Raw genomic sequence first — 18,052 nt, forward strand, 5'->3', positions numbered from 1 at the left:
AGCAGTACTGTGAGCATTGCCCATGGGACTTCTCAATTCATGTCTCAAGGTGATGGGAGCAGTGGCAGTACCCCGGAGATAATTGCGAGTCTTGAGTGGCATTTGCTGTCATAAAAAAAGTTCTAATTAGTGCTGATTGCAATAGATCAATTTGCTAGTCGTAGTGCTTCAGGCCCTATATGTGTTATCCTAATAATGATAATATAAAACAATAAGAATATTTAAAAGTACCTATTTTAAATTATGTTGAGTATTGTTTTTAACATTTGACGACACCGACGATCCTGCTGTTTTCACTGTTTGCGCATCATAAACAATTATTATTTGCCCATGAGACACGCAGGCCGCATTTTATATTTTTTATTAATTAGAGAGTATTAATTATATGCTACATCCCAACAAGGTATATTTGTATTTAACTATGTAATAACATTATTTGCAATAAATAACAACGATGTCGTCTCGTATTCGTTTCCTGGTAGGAACAATTTAAGAAATAAATTTTCTGAATTTATAAATAAATAAATAACACAGCCAGTCTTTTAATTAGATTTTTATGGAAATGTTTTTAAAATCATATATTGAAGTTGTATCTTACACTTTTACATTTTTAATGTTTGGTTAAGTTATTAATAAACAAATTAAGCTCTTACGACTTGGTTGATTATAAGCAGATTATTCGCTCCAAGGCTCCAAGATTGTAAGTGCTATAAATTATCTTAATAACAAGTATCCTAAGCCAAAAACCCGTTGCTAAGCAACTGTCACTTAGACATTAAGACATTATATAAACGCACTTCACTTGTTTTCGAAAATTGTGTGTTGGCGGCATTGACTTACAATTATATGTAAGTCAATGGTTGGCGGGTAATAAATAAAACACTTTAGGAAGTAAATTGAAATGTCTGTATGACCTCATGTGTGCCAATTATTGGCCGTTTAAACGCCTACGCGAACGGCAACATACAAGTATGTACTGATTCATTTTTGTACGACAATTGAAGGTGTGCAGTCAAGCAAAGAGGTTTGTGTATTGATTCTACAAACTATGAGTCATTTTGTTGTGATTTTTCGGTACAAACTTTGTTGTAGTATTGTTTAGTTATAGTCTTTGTACACAGTTTTGAATTGCCCAGTTGGATGGTGAAACAATCGGTTAGTTTTGTGGTTTGAAAGTTTACGCGATTTACTTATTTGTTTATTTACTTTCTTTTACAGCATGTTGTAAGTTCTGTCAATACTTGGTTAATATAGTGAGTATTACTTGTGGTGGAGAAGTACCTCCATTTTTAATATTAACTGATTTTAGAATTCTTACAATTGTTTTTGGAGCATGTGATAATGCTGTGTGTTTTTTGTGTAGTTTTACATAATAATTCTGGCTTAAATTGTATGTTCAAAGGTATTATATATATATATTTCATCTCATTATTTGATCCTTTTTATTTACTTACAACAAAATAAGTTGAATGCATTTGAAAAAAATACTCCACACAAATAAAATTATTTGCTTACTATTAAAATTATTTTATTAAAACTGTGATTTATTTATTGGATCAGTAGATATATTCACAATAATAATTATGCTGACATTTTAAATGAATTTTATTCTTCGATCTAGTAGTAGTTGTGTTATTGAGAGACACTAGAATTCATCTGCACATCTTTACCCAACGCTGCATCTAGATGGATAGGTGGGTGAAAGTGAGTAGGATGGGTGGGTGAAAGCTCCTTAATAATAATAATAGTGCCTGTATAGATTTCCAGTCACGGTTGTGGCGCAGAGATCATAGGCATGGTTTTAGCTGCTCTTTACATTGCATTTTTAATGTTATTGTATGTGCATTGTATATGAGGATATTATAAACACAAATACTGATAATGACTAAACAAACATTCAAATCTTTGTTGTCATGTTAGCAGTGCATCATACCAACCAATTGCCAACATCTGCAGTATAGATAAAACATCTTCACAGAAAATGTCCCGTCCCCGCCCAGCATGGCTCTTGCAAGAGCTAGCCGCCCAGAGACGTGATAATGAGTTACGTAAATCAGAAGAACAGAAGAAAGTGGCCAGTTATTTTGAACTTAGTACAGCTAAGTCAAAACATCATGAACAATGGACTACACAGGGGTATTATGAGAGAGCTAATAAAGAAGCCGAATTGCTAAGTGAAAGAAAGATTAAAGCTGCGTAAGTATAATTTCTATTTGCATTTTGATTTGTTACAGCATTTAATTATTAGGGCGCTTTCAAATTTAACGCTTATAGAAGTATTGCAGTGACGGTACTGTGACCTAATTGTTACGGCACGGGTAATAGGCGACTGCTTTTCCAGATATTGTATGAATGATAGTGGCTCGTCAGCCGCGCCAAAGATGCGCCACTGCATCACTTCCGTGAGCGTCTAATTGAAAGGCGCCTTAATGTTACTTGCTATATTTCATTAAGAACATATTTTATAATGTCCTTGTTAGAGAGAATTTACAAAACTTTTTGAATGGACTTCAACTCGTAAATAGGGCAAGTTTTGGAGTCCAGTGAGAACTCATGCTCTAGATTATTACTTGGTGTAGGTGTATAATGTAAAAACTATTACTACATATCTATTACCAATTTTAATTTGGTTGTTATTGTTATTACAGCCAACTAGAAGAGCGTAGAAAGAAGTTAGAATTGATGTTTTTCCAAGAGAACATGCAGTATCAACAGGAATTAAAGGCATTGGCTGCTCAGCCTAAGTTTTTTAAAAATGGGTAAGAATACACTTTTTTAAAGTATTAAATTGTCCTCAGACTGCACTATTTCAAAGAAATTGCTATTACATTATTAACATATTTAATAAAATATTGAATAATTTGAAAGAATTGCCGACAAATTAAATGTTTAGAAAACTGGGAAAAAGGGTTTTTTAAAATTATTTTTATAATGTCAAAGAATTTTGAGAATATATTTAATAAATTTATAGCCCTGTGGCACATATTAAAAACTTAATACCTTTGAGTAATGTATGTTTGAGATATGCGAAGATATGCTGTACTAATTAGTAACTTGTTTGTAAGCTTTGATTTAACCATATCTTATACAAATTAAAAATCATTTCATATCAAATTTCTTATTATATATTTATTTAGACAGTTGCATTTATTATTGTGTTCTTAATTTAATTCATATGATAATTATGAAAAAAAAATATAATTCTTTATTGTGTTTAGTCACTACCATAATATTTCATAATAATAAATTTTCAGATCATACCTAAACAACGTGCCCACGTCAACTCTTAAAGAGATAAACCAGGGCATCATAGAAAAAGAAGAGCAGCTACGTCGCCATGAAGCGGAGTTAAGGCTACACCACGCATGGAGATTGAGACAGCCCGAGATCAGAGCTGCCAGCTCTTATATAGCTAATGGAAAGCTTAAATCTGCTTGGTGAGTAGTTTATATCCTTTCGTCATTAACACAGGGTTACCTCCCTCTATTCTACTGCCGCTTATTTTGATTGAGAGGAGGACCTTCTGTTATTTCAGTACCATCAGCCCATCTTACTGGTGGTCCTCTCGGTTGGAGTTTATAATAGCAGTTCGCATTTGCCCCTCTCGTCATTACCATTATTACACAGTGCTAATAAAACTGGTTTGTTAGAGCGGTCACACACGCGCGACTGCATCGATACAAACGCGCGATTCCGTCGCTACACTTGGGAACTTTGTATTGATGCAATCGCGCGTTTGTACCGATGCAGTCGCGCGTTTGCATCGGTGCAAGCGCCTATAACGTCATGAACGCGCGTTTGCATCGCTGCTAAAAGACGCCATGTGACTACTCTAGACTTTAAGTAAACAGAAGGATGTGGTATAATCTCCGTGCTTGTGCACTTTGATGAGTGTTTCACTGACAAAAGCTCGGTGTTGTTTGTGCTACATATTACCTTGATCAATTATTTTAACTTGTGCATATATATATTGGATGTATATTTGAAAGTGGGACATACTTATAGAGTGCGTTATATTCCTGATTCTGAACCCGAAGAAATAATAAACTAATGAATTTATTTTTCTTTACAAAAATTTTTTTTATTTTTTTTATCGACTACTATTTGTGAACAACATTAGTTATCGAAATCTATGCACATCACTATTATTGCTCCGACGAAACGGCGAGCGGGGGTGGGGGCGCGGGCGTATTTGCGAAATTGCTGTTTGGAGAGACAGTGCACGCGCGACCTTGGCCTATTGAAGACATGTACATTATTTGTACTTCCGCTCGCCCGATGGCTGCATCCCGGCGAACGCGCCTCTCGCAAAATGGATATTTATTCTAACGTCGAATTGACTGAGATGGTGCTACTTTACGCAATAACTGGTGATAGTGTGAGGCGCGCTATTGAAATGTTCCCAAATCGAAGTTAACGCGGAGGAGGTGAACTGTCGAAGTGTTGCATGAAAGGATTATCTCAACATTTTATACTGTGACACAAAATGTGTTTGTGTTGAACAATTTAAAACAAAATTTACTACGACGTGCTAGACTGTGCATTGTATTGTGGACAACAGTGGACATTTTGAACACCAGCTCCGTATCGCGTAAGGTTAAATAAACTGTAAATAACTAAAAAGTCAATCATTGTAAGTAATTTGATTTCATATTTTTAACTACGCCAAAAACCTCAATTCTTATTAAATTATAACCAGTTACTAAATCATAAACTTATCTTTTTTTTAGTACGTAAAACATTTCGACGATAGCTCAGAAGTAAAAAATAATTAGCATAAACTAAAACGTAATCATTTCGATAACAGATTTTTTGTAACTTACTACTGAGTAACTTAGTTTTTATATCTCTTATTACTCTGTGGTTTTTAATTTCTAGAGAAATGAGGTGCTTTGTCGGTTCTAAGTAGGAAGGGAGATGTGAAGTCATTGTTATTGTTGCTGTCTCACCGGCGGTCGCTTGGTAGTATTCCCATTGCACTCGAAATCAAGCGTAAAGGGAATCGGTTTATTCCAATGTACACTTCAAAACACATTTGTTGACTTATTTTTTGTTCTATCCCATATCCAAATTTTATTTTAGTCTATGTAAAGGTGTAACATGATTTACTATGACATGTACGAATATGTCTCACTTTCAAATATACGGCTTGTATATGTGATGTAAATATATGAAATCTCCAAGCTTTCATAAATTAATGACTGCTCTTGGACACTATATGTTTACACTGAAGACATAAATATTTTTTTATGAGTTGAACTAGTTCTTTAAAACTCTACAACGTGCTGGGGGTTGAGTCTTGTTGTTTTTAATTCAATGCCACAATCACTAAAGGTATAACTTCTACTATTGTTAACCAATAAAAAAGAGGAGGTTCTCAATTCGTTTGGTTTTTTTGGAAACAGATGTAAAACCACGAACTTTTGGCCTGTTTTTTTTTTTATGAAAAACTTACAATTATTTAGTTCCTTTTGTAATAATATTAAGTGACGGGATGAACCAGTCTTGCGCTTGGTGGTAAACGACGTCCCAACCCATAACAGTTGCAGTGTAACTCAGAACTTTCGAGGGACACTGTCACTGCGCACGTCGCCTTAAGACATAAGTTGACAAGTTCCACGTATCCACCCTTAAAAACCGGAACGCAATAATGCTTCACATTCGAAACAATAAACAATATTGAATCGAATTGTATTGATGTATCGAATTGTATTGATGTTCTCCAGGACAGAGCAAATAGTAGAAAAAGAGATTCAAAAAAGAAAAGACGATGAAGAAACGCGTAAGATACTACAAGAACGAGATGAAGCGCTTCGGCGGCAGATCGAGCTGGAGGAACAGAAGTTGCGAGAAAAACAACTGCAGGTTAAGGTAATGAACTCATAGACTAGTGACTAGTTTGTGCTGAATTGATGTTAATGTGTGAGGTCGTTGTCCGAGACCTCGACTGCATGAAGTTGATAACAGGCTTCACGCATTAACTGCAAACATGCAGTCAATTTATTAAACTTATACTCCGTCCAATAATTTAATCAAGTGGTGACACCTCGATTTCTAATCAATTAGTGATATCCTAATGCTTTTCCGATTCGATTTATTATAACAATCGACTTTGTTTATGACGAAGTTTTAATCGTGTATGTGAGCGGTTTCCAAAAAGAAGATGTCTGATTTTAATGCTGATGTTGCGTTTGACAATTTGTGTACTCAAGAATTAATAATTAATGTTAATGAGGATTCAAGTGATGGTTCCCGTTCATAAGGAGAAGGATCTGACGGATTCATTATAATAAACAGTAAGAATTTATTATAATTATTTATAATTTATTTCATTTCATTATAACTTATTATACAGGTACCAAAATTTATCAACTTGAATAATCTTCGTTATATAATTTGTTGGCTCGATAAATATCGCACGTCGTTTCATTAATAAAAAAAAAAGAATCTAGGAAGTATTGCATTTCTTTGTCTATGGTTGTATGTCAATAACTACGGAACTTTAGAGGCATGCATATGTGTTAAATTTAAATAAATCGTTGGACGGAGTATAGCAGGCTAATTTCAGGGATTGTTCGGTCTTTGTATCTATAATTATTAGTTACCGGTTAATTGGAACGCGGCGTGACTGGTTAGTTGATCTGTATGGTAAGGATGAGGCAGTCATACTAAGAGATGATCTTTTATACTTTCTATTCTTATAGTACCTTCTAAATTCCAGGAGCTTCGAAACAGCCTAGAAGGCCAAATAGCAGAACTGAGCGAGAAAGAAACAATAGTCAAACGACTTCGTAAGCAAGAAGAAAGGGAAATATTGATACTTGACGAGCTTCACTTCATATCGTGTGAAAGAGAACGAGAATATGCAAAGCTTGTGTCAGAAAGAGATGCCACTATTATTAATATGGGTCTGCATAAGTATAAGCTAAAGAAAATGGTGTTGTGTGTTTTGAAGGAAATTGAATTGGATTTGGTTATGTTGGAAAAGATTAAGAGAGCGGTGATGAAGGTAGGAATGTAATATGTGGATTGTTATTATAGTTTTTTTTATAATACCAAGTGACGGGATGAACAAATAGTGCGCCTGGTGGTAAGCGACAAGCCTATGCATAACAGTTGCAGTGCCATTCAGAGCTTTAAATCATAAAGATCTTATGGGCACTGCTACTGCGCCCGTCCCCCGGAGACATAAGTTGACAAGTCCTTACCCTTACCCTTCTGAACCGAAACGCAGTAATGGGAGCATTACGTTGTTATTAATTTTGTATGAAAAAACATTTTATGATACCAACTTCTGCTGTCCAGATTTTTTTCGTCTCATACAATGAAATGATCCTTACATGAAACTGAGTCGATCAACATTAAAAATATATATTAACCAATTTTATTCATTTTTATGGGCAACATAAAAATGAACTGCGCTGACCAAATAATTGACTGCCAAAATTATAATCACAAAAAGACTTAAAGGTTCATAAGACCCCATACAGTCCCATTTAAAAAATACACACTATACAACGTTACAGCTGTAATAGTAGTTTATGTGATTGTTATATAATGAAAGACTTGTGTGATGTTTTTATGAAGCTCGCCTATCGGCTCGTTTCATACACCCACGCTCGTGTTTTAATTCCTACTTATGTACATGTACATGTACATACACTGCTTTATCTATACACATATTATAAACTCTCTATGAGGTCCCTACTATCATATCGTTCAATATCAAGTAACATGTGAATTTTTTGTACAATCTACTATTTCATAGATAAGAAATTTGTTCTAACAAAACAATTTATCTTTATGCTGGTCGTAATTTGCGGGTTTTGAACACATCATACAGGGTTTATGATATGTGCGTAGATAAAATATATATATGTTTCAAATTAATTTGAAATATATTTTAAACACCGAGCGGACACTTCAATTCTATAATGAATAGTGCGTGCACCGCAAGATTATGCGAATGTACACGTCCGTAAATGACGCGCGGCGGGTGTGCACACATACACACGGTGCTGCTACATTCGTATGGAGTTATACTTCTTATTATACAATGCTTATATGGCTTGTCTTTAGACATGTTTCACACTCATGTATTTCCCAGATACACTCCAATGATTATGAACCGAGTTGGTTCATAATCATTGGATGGCTCACTAATACATTATTATATGCAACATTACCAATATATGCTTCCTAGGACTACGAGACCGACAAAGAAAAACCGTCCACATACAAACGCGTATTAGACGCAGCACTAAAAGAGTTAGAAGAGTACAGAGAGAAGGAGCGGCTTAGACAACGAAATATTGATGCTATGTACGACGGAGAAGCCAGACAGATTAACGAGAAACAGGACAAGGTAATAATTGTCTCTCTATCTTAAGTAGATAGTTATTGGCGGTTCGGGCTCAGTCGTTCAGTGGGAATATCGACCTTATGTTTAAGTTTAAGGGCGAGAATGGTTTGGCTGTATTTAAATAGATTTTGTGAAGGAGTTAGGTGCTATGTATGTACCGAATGAATGAAAGAGCAAGAATGTGTTTCCTGGAGATAGTTTATTAACCACAAGTTTGAGGGCGTCCTACATTTTATATGATATCAAGTAACGGGACAAGCAAGTTGTGCGACACGCCTGTCCGTAGCAGTGTCACTCAAAATTTTAAATAGCAAAGATCTGCCACTCGCGCCCGTTACACTGAGACATAAATTGACAAGTCGGATGTGCCCGTAGTAAGTACTTCCCTGGACGAATTCCTTCACATAGAGCTCTACTGCAACCATCGAGAATGTACTCGATGACTGCAACCATCGAGTATATGACCAGAAATAGAGACGAAATAAGGCTCATACATTCCTGGTAACTCATAACTTATGAATACTAAACGTATAAATACTAAAATAAGCACTGTCAATGAAAAAGTACCAAAATATGCAATAACGCTATAAAAATAGCATTATATGCGTTTGCATATGCAAACATGCAAATGCATATAATCCGATGTCTACTCATAAGTGATACATCACTTATAAATATCAACTCTCGTTTGCACTGAAATATAGACATCGCCAACAACTGATCTGTGTGTACGTTTCCGTATATTCCAAAAATATTCTGTATTTATTGTAATAAAGATAATATCTGTAACAATGGCGTGCTGTTCCATTGGGTGGTGTGGGGAAAAACAGCAAAACATTTTGCGATTTGTGTCCATTATAGCAAAGCTCAAGTTGAACTGGTCAGTTTGAAGTGAAACAATTGACGACGCCCGTCAATTGTTTGGAATTCGGGCTGGCCAATCGTAGCGCAGTTGTCACAGTAATGATATGGCAGAATAGTTTTCAAACAAATTAAATAACATTTCGTCTCTATTTCTGGTTATATACTCGATGACTGCAACTAAAGCTCTGCTGCGTTTCAGCATGAAGTGGACATTCTGCCTAGAAGTGTTAATTGCTAAATATACCAGTATTTTTATAGTATATTTTTCATCGGGAACTAAGACAATCTAGACCTACCTAGACCTAGAGTCAATATAGACCTGTCCCCGTAGCATGGCTACGCATGATAGTCGCGAACCGCGTGATAAAATTGCAATAAACGCGCGCTTTTGGCAGTCTCAATCAGATCTAATTTAGATAGCCAATAGCGCGCGCTTATTTCAATTTTATCACGCGCGTCGCGACTATCATGCGTAGCCATGCTACGGGGGCTGATGTAGTTAGACACCCGAGCCTTGTCTGTTACTCCGAGGGTTTATATATTGGATTCAGTCTCAAGGTGAAAACTTTACTTTTCACTTCGATTTCAAGAAAAAAATTCAACAGATTACGCTCTACAACAAAATTACGAACCAAAATTCTGAAGATGGCGGTATTTTTTTTGTCCAACCAGACACAGATACAACAAATGCACTAACCCGCGTTAATAATAGTGCGCCATCGTCTATGCGAAAAAGGCACGGAACTAAAACTAGCACAAAGGATGCACTTTACTCCCGCTACGTTAGGCTATAATGACGTATTTTTACAGCATGAGAAGTGAAAAATGTATTATTTATTTGCTTTTTCAGCAATGGGCAAAAGAACGGGAAGCCCGTTGTAACCTTATGAACGAAGTGTTATCGGTATTAAAGCGACAAATCGAAGAAAAGATAGAAATTAACAGACAGATGCAGAGGGAAAACGTCCTCGAACGAGAGAAGATCGTCGACCAGATGGATAACTTCCACCAGGAAGTCAAAGCCAAGGAGAGGGAGACACAAGTGAGTGTGTTAGATAATAAAGACTAATAGTTCTTCTTCTTCTTCTTCTTCTTCTTCTTCTTCTTGTTGTTTTTTGCGCATGATTGCGTAAAAATCATCAACACACGCATCCGCAAACATTTGGCCACACCAAAATTTATATTATTATGATTATGATATAGCATAAAATTAAACTATTTTTTTTTCAGTTGACGAACGCGTCAACATCAGCGATAACAGCGCTGCAATCGCAATTGAACAGTCTCCGCATGCAGCAGCAGCAGTTAGAGGCTTCAGCAACCAGGGAACAGGAACTCAGAGCGGCCATGGACCGAGAGCGGTCGGTTCGACGCGAGATCGCCAAAATGCAGCGGTGTGGCAGTGCGCATTCATGGAACACTGACCATTAAGCACAACTTTTTTTTTGAACTCCCAACTCAAAATCTATTCCCTGGTTATTTGGCCTTAAAAGTTTGGTCATGTTCAACTACTCTCAACGAGCTATAATCTAATATCGAGAAATGTGGTTTCTCAATTTCCCGTTAAATTGTGTATTAATGTAAAATTACACGAGCTCAAATACTTGTAAACTGACATACAAAAAAGCTATATGCAAATTTTCAAAATATTAAGAAATATTCTACAGATTTGGAAAAAAGACACGACACTCTACTAAACAATTAAGTTATTAATTAATTTATTCTATGTATCTGTACATTCACTATTTTATTTCAAAAGTCTTGCGTCCTGGGTCAATTCCATTAACCCCCTGACTCAACAAATTGTAATGGGAAAAGCGCTAAACTCCCATTTACATTAAATTACATTAAAACTAAATATAATTACATACTTCAGGCCCAAGTAAGTATGCCATATGATATTTTAGGTTCGTAAGAAACGTGTTTTTCTATTACCATATCGCACCCTTCATGGAAGAATGGCGTGAAGTGAAGTTACCTCAAACATGTATATCCACCTTCTCTTCAATTCTTGTAACGCTGTCGAATAATATTGTAGATAGAGTTACAAGAATTGGAGACGATGTGGGTTATATTTTTCTGTATCTAATGGAGCAATAAACATGTTTGACTTAACTCCACTTTAGCCATTCTTCCACGAGGGGTGTGATATGCTTACATAGAATACTTTCACTATAATGTACACAAAGGGCATACCTGTGTCTGTAATGCGATTACAGTTAAGGCCCATTTAGATGGAGAGAGTTTATCGTCTCGAAGATACGATTATCGCAAGAATATAAAAAACTTTCCTCGTCTAAACATTTGCGATTATCGACTGTTCACGTGAGTGATAATCGCCTCGCCTTTCAATATTGAACGTCTCCGTGTAAACAGAACTCGAAAGCAAAAATCGTATTTCGAGTTTCTGTGCCAGCCGTTTCTACCACGAGAACAGTGCGCGAGGGTGTTTTGATTATCACTGCTTTTCTAAGATAAGAATTAATGAAACGAGAACGAAAAAAAAATTGGATTAAGAAATGTTACAAAATTTGAAAAAGAAAAATGCAATGAACTTAATATTATCAGCAGTTCCAAATTTGAATGATTTTTGCGTCATTTCGATATGTCCATAATCAATACCGCAGTAATCACTGAACTTGAATGGCGATTCTCGCGCTCAAAACGATTCGAACCGATTTGTACGATAATCGTATGAACTTGAAAAAATGTCATACGAGATCGTGTTTAGACAAGTCGAAAACACGTAAGCAAGAATCTTATTACATATTTCTCTGTGTAAACAGTCGAGGAGGCGATTAAGTTGCTTGCGAATCTCGTATGACATAATCGTAGGCGAGATTTTAGTTCTTGCCTGAATGTAAACATTATGATACGATAATCTTATGACGATTATTGATTACGATAATCGCCTACGAGTTTTCTCACGAAGCGTGCGAGAAACTCTCTCCATCTAAATGGGCCTTTACAGTTATCGCTAGCGACCGCATAAACTGTTTGTATACAAAATGTTGTTTCTTCTTGTGACCGCTAGAGGCGCTGTATAATTTGCCATACAAAATTGTGAAGCAATTTACGCGGTCCCTAGCGACAATTGTCATAGTAAACTCGTGGTAGAGGTACAGATCACTTCTCATATTTAGAAAGATAAATTAATTAATGCTTAAGGGTCTGTGCTACCTTATCTCGAATTCAAATTTTTCCCGTAATAATACGGTTCATTTTGCTTGGGTCGAGTGGCAGGGACACTGGCTTTATTTCAAAATTTACTCTTTTACAAACGAAATTAAAGCCATTTCAAAAATGTATATCATATAGTATACGTGTTCTATTTAGTTCAGTAGACATAAAACAAAAGTCATTGGTCATCATATTATATAAAATACCTATAGAATACAGCGGTTTTCTCGTAAAATTTCGAATTTCGAGTTTGTGTTTTTTTCTATCGTAAAAATTTTTAGGAGTCGTGTTTTTACACCGTATACTAATCAGTGTGTATCCTCGATTTTACTATATATTTTTTTCACACTTTTAGTGTTGTGCAGAATTATGTAAAGCCATTTGAGGTAGTATAGACACTTAAGCAAGCCACATTACGAACTAGGTAATAGTAGCTCCTGTCTGCGTTCACGGAAGTGCGTTTCATGGATTCGTTTTGTAAGCGCCGCACATGTACAGTCAAGAGCACATCAAGCTTGACACTTTGTACTTTAGACCGTTTTTATCGTAAGCGGCATAGAGTTCATTAAGTCTTAAGTGTCAAGCTTGATGCTCTTGACGCTGTACTTGTAAAATCGTGTCTGAACATGTGTTTTCATTATAATCGCGCCTTTAATTTGAGATGTGCTTTATAACTTTTAAGTTGAATTACTTTGAACTGATTTTATTAATACGGCCGTAATTAAAAACTTGTTGTTGAAGCTGGAGAAAGACTCTTTTTATTTTAAACGTGTGTGATTTGAGTGCCTTGTATAGTAAGACTAAGTTATGTTTAATGTAAGATTAAAATTAATTGTCTAAGATGAAACAAGATATCAGATAAAGGAATTATTTTTTATACTATTATATTTTCATTGTGGCTTACCAAAGGCTCAAATGCCGATGACTGTACTGAAATTTTTTAAATGATATGAATTAAAGCCAATGACTGCTGCATGTGTGCTAAATAATTGATTTTCAAATAAAACATGTTTATTTTTAATGTCTGAATGTTTTCCTAACGGTATCTTTAATAAAAGTATACATATAAGTATTTTTTCTAATAAATGACGGGATGAACGAATGGGAATGACGGGACAGACAAGTGAGTCTCCTAGTCTCCGTCATCGTGAGACAAGTTGATATCCCATGTGCCTGATTTCATCAGCACCCTTATCTGTACAAATCGGAACTGCTCATAATTACCGCTTGGCGGCAGAGATAAGTAAGGTGGCAGTGCTTACCTGGACGAGCTCTTTCACAAGGCGCTCTACTGCTACCATCGAGTATAATATTCGAGGACTGCTACCAACATTGATGAATTTTAAAAAAACAATGAAACTTTTCTGCGCCATCTGGTCGCTTTGACAGAAACTGTAGTGTGTAGTTACTTTTTGATTACAGTGCCACCTACAATTTCTATATAGCACTACGATGTGATCTTTCTGGTGGGTACTCGTGTGATGATTTTTGATGGTACCGTTTTGTTCTACTAGATGTCGCTCTCAGTAATTTCGGCGATTTTTGAAGTAATAGATTTTAGTTGCATAGAATTAATTGATTTGTATTCCCTAATCTTCGTACGATCTTAGTTTATATTTTCGTGATGAATTTATCGGTCGGCTTAAAGGAAAATAAGAAAAGTCCAAGATGTGCTTACAGTTATGGTGAAATATTCTTGGTAATATCTAGGTCTCTATGAATTTAGGTCGTATCAATTTAAAATGTCTTGTAAATTAATAAATAAATATACCAAAAGTTACATTTGGCGTAATACTTGGTACCTGATCAAACCGTGACTGAATATTTAAGAAAATCAATCAATTTTACCTAAACTATAATAAACTAAATACTTAATTAAACCTACTAAACAGTACTTGGGTACATACTGTTTTGACGTTACTTTACATTACTTGCTTTACAATTAGATTTAATTGTAAAATACGTCTTTCACAATTTATGTAACTGCTACTTTAAAAGACGGAAAAAGGATTTATTTTTCTTTTGTTTTATGTTGTGTATTTTCTATCACTCTCCAATAATCCACTTTTTCACTTCTCATGTTCTAAATGTACCTACGTCAATGTAGCTTTACATAACGGGTGGAAAGTGCATCATTTAAGCCTTAGGGGAGTAAAAAGCACCTAGTTTTTTAATTCGCTTCGATATCTCCGACTTTTACACCACAGCCGTCATCAGAGATCACACTGAATTCCCAGATACAAGCTAATACACATATCAATTTTCCCAGACGGACCGTAATTTATAATACTAAAATAATTCTTATTGTATATTTAACTTTAATTAAAAACCTTATCGTACTTAATTGATTATTTTTTTCTCGCAATCGAAGTGAACAGTAAAGTTTTCACCTCAACACCAAAAGCCAATATAAACCCTCGGAGTAATATCCTACATCCTCGTGCGAGCTCGAGTGGCTAACCGCCTCGGATATACCCGATCAGCTCGTCTTAGTCCCTCGATAAAAAATATACTATATTACAAAACCAGTTTCCTAAATTGCTTGAAAATACCATTTTAATGTAATGTAGTTTTTAAATTAGGTCAAAAATATTGTCCTTGGCTCCAACAACGTTAACTGCGGGAAATCAAGAAAAGAAAATATTCATAAATGTCACAGTTAGATATTTACGAAGTTTTTAAAACGGGTATTTTTGGGAAAAATGCCCATAAATGGAATTTAATCTGAAAATTCTGTGTTTTCACTTAGAATTTTCTCAGAACTTTCAGTTGAGTTAGATTTAGCAGCAGTAGAGCTCCTCCGAGAGGGCCCTTATTTCGTCTCTATTTCTGGATATATACTCGATGAGGGTAGTACTGCCATCTTACCCATTTCTGTGGCCAAGCAAAAATGTGACCATTACTGCGGTCTAGTTTTGAAGCGTAAAAGGGTGCAGTTGAAATTACAAGCACGTACTACTTGTGACGGGCGCAGAGGTAGCGCTTCTCAGATCTTTGTGATTTAAAGCTTTGAGTGACACTGCAACTGTTACGGACAGGCGTGTCGCATACCATCAGATGCACAACTATTTCGTCCCGCTACATGATACATAAGAAAAAGAAAAGTAAGGTTTTTATTACTTTAAATTATTTGTCGTACATGAAACACAATAAAAACAATGAAAATTCAAATTACTACCAAAATATACATAATTTAATAACAAAATAAATATGACATACTATGGCTCAGCTACAATGAAATATTTGAGTACCTTTGTACTATACCAACGAGAGCTATCTCACCTTGATATTTTCGTATACTTTATGATTACGAACGTACAAAAATTAACAAACGCATAAAAAACAAGTTAAACTATGGAAAAACAATACAGCACACAAGGCAAAAGAAAACCTACCCAGGGCTTGTTTAACAATCCAAAATACAATTCAATAATAAATATAACTAGTTATTGTAGGCATTCCGTCCTCGCGTCCAATCCTACCTAAATAAATATTAAACATTTGAAATGAAAATTTTCCTTAATTAAAAGCAAACTCAACATAACAATTTAACTTTTTATTATGAATGATTTACGTATTGCACAGCGGTCTTCCTACGTAAATAGAACAACTGCGTTCCTATGAGTGTTGAATTAACAAAGTTGACACCTTAACACTTTAAGAGTTTCTTTTGCGTGCAAGCAATGACGGTCAATCAGCAACTTATTTATTCGTCAAGTAATGGCGTTTAAGATTTCGATCTTATTTTTATTGTAAAGAATAACAACACAAATAAAAAGGGTCTAAAGATTTTTGCAAAGTGGACACGAATGACGACACCCAACGAATTGCCTGTCAAATACAGTTTCAAAAAACGCATTAAGTTTTGCAAAAAAATACATAAATAAATTAATTGTTGCTATTAAGTAAAAAAGTCTGTTCAGGAGTTTTTGCTTGCTTATTAACTCTAAGAGCGGTTACACACGGCGTCTCTTAGCAGCGATACAAACGCGATGCAGTAGCGATGCAGTCGTTAATAGTCTACCTTTACAAACGCGCGCGATTTCACGCAACGATGCAAACGCGATGCAAATGCGCGACTGTGTCGATACAAACGCGCTAGTGCATCGCTATACTTGAGATTTATAGACGATTGCATCGATGCAATCGCGCGTTTGTATCGATGCAATCGCGCGTTTGTATCGATGCACTCGCGCGTTTACATCAACAAACAAATGTATTCTTGGTAAAATACATGTGATCATACATATCATTTTTCCAATAAGATTGTGATTCCTATAGGATATCTAATGTTAATGTTTTAACACCATCACAAAAAGCACATCCTGAAAATCATTTTGATAGGTAATAATTTGAGAAATTAATTAATAATATCATCTATCACAATTAAAGTCTTCATCAAACACTAAACGTCAACAATCCCGCCAAAGTTTTTATTTTCAAATTTTTTTCTGTTATAGGGACGCATCGTAAATATTTTTTTGTTTATACTAGGATATCGAGTATTTAACAATGAAATATTATTAAAAATTTGGCGTTAATACGTGTTGTAACACTAAAGTTATTTGTAAAACAGTTCACCAATCGGGTAGTATTATTTACGGGTAGCTATCCATACCAGTGACCTTTGGCTGTTAATGGCGTTTGTGGCTATTCCTATTAGTAACTGTTTAATGGATTTGACCTTATTACACTAAGAGTGCGATTTTATTTAGCGCTAAGTGGCCCTTGTTTGCTAAAAGTTTGGGGACTGCTGCTCTACACTAATAATAAACGTATGGAACATATATGATTGGATTATGTAAAATAGAAAAGTTGCTACGAAATATCTACTTACGTAAACAGTTTATAATATACCTATCCCTTAAAACAATTTGATACAAAAAAGCCGTCTCACATCTAAAAGTATCTTTTTAATATTGGAATTATGTCAGCGTGAAGATAAAGGTACTAAAACGGTCATAAAATTGTTTCTAGCACTGTATTTCGCTATAGTTAAGAGTATAAAATTAAATTAACGATGCTTCTATGGCACGCAATCGAGAATTTGCATTTTTTATACTTTTTTATTACATGTCGCGTAAATTTAAAATATTTTTACGTGGGTTTTTATATCTATATTATGTAACGGACAGTGCCTCTACTATGACAGTCTCGCTAGCAAATATTAGAGAATGTAAAAAATAAAGGTAACAGTCCAAGAGCAAATGCGTAAAATATTATATGTTAACTTATATGGTCCAGAGCTTGATTGGCACTATTTAAATAGGTAGGTACATAGGGCGCACTACAAGTTTCCGGAACTGGCCACTTACAATATTTAAAAAGTAATTACAACATTTGAAAATGGAACTCTTTGGCTGTAGAATACAGTTTGTCTCATCTGACTGTCACTTGTTTTTACATTGTGGCGTGATTTTAGAAATTGGTTGCCTACATCACCATGGATTTAACTCGTGAAACTTTTCGTAAGGTAAGGTCACCAAATAAGGCCTACCTTATTTTTTTTCTTACCTTACTAGCAGGTTTATAATAAAAATGCACTGGTTATTTGAAATACTTATATTTATTTATTAAACTTTGTAATAAATGAAACAAAATTACTTTAGAAACAAAAATCAAACTTTTGTGAACACAAATAACTAA

At 35.1% G+C, this 18,052-nt stretch overlaps 1 protein-coding gene across 2 annotated transcripts; it reads left to right on the forward strand.

Moving 5' to 3' along the window:
• Positions 1–911: 911 nt before the first annotated feature.
• LOC113225995 (trichoplein keratin filament-binding protein) lies at positions 912–11,015 on the forward strand. 2 transcript variants are annotated; one of them, XM_026458493.1, is made up of 9 exons: positions 912–1,024; positions 1,979–2,196; positions 2,649–2,759; positions 3,255–3,437; positions 5,727–5,871; positions 6,722–7,009; positions 8,204–8,365; positions 10,077–10,268; positions 10,457–11,015. In XM_026458493.1, exons 2-9 carry the CDS (start codon positions 1,982–1,984, stop codon positions 10,655–10,657), a joined length of 1,497 nt encoding a protein of 498 aa, XP_026314278.1. In that variant the 5' UTR covers positions 912–1,024; positions 1,979–1,981; the 3' UTR covers positions 10,658–11,015. The 2 variants fall into 2 exon arrangements, with proteins under 2 accessions (XP_026314278.1, XP_026314277.1); XM_026458492.1 differs by lacking the exon at positions 912–1,024 and adding an exon at positions 1,136–1,155.
• The last annotated feature ends 7,037 nt before the right edge of the window (positions 11,016–18,052 follow it).

This window comes from Hyposmocoma kahamanoa, unplaced genomic scaffold, assembly GCF_003589595.1.
Source record: "Hyposmocoma kahamanoa isolate Upper Pololo Valley unplaced genomic scaffold, ASM358959v1 180, whole genome shotgun sequence".
Lineage (NCBI taxonomy): Eukaryota > Metazoa > Arthropoda > Insecta > Lepidoptera > Cosmopterigidae > Hyposmocoma > Hyposmocoma kahamanoa.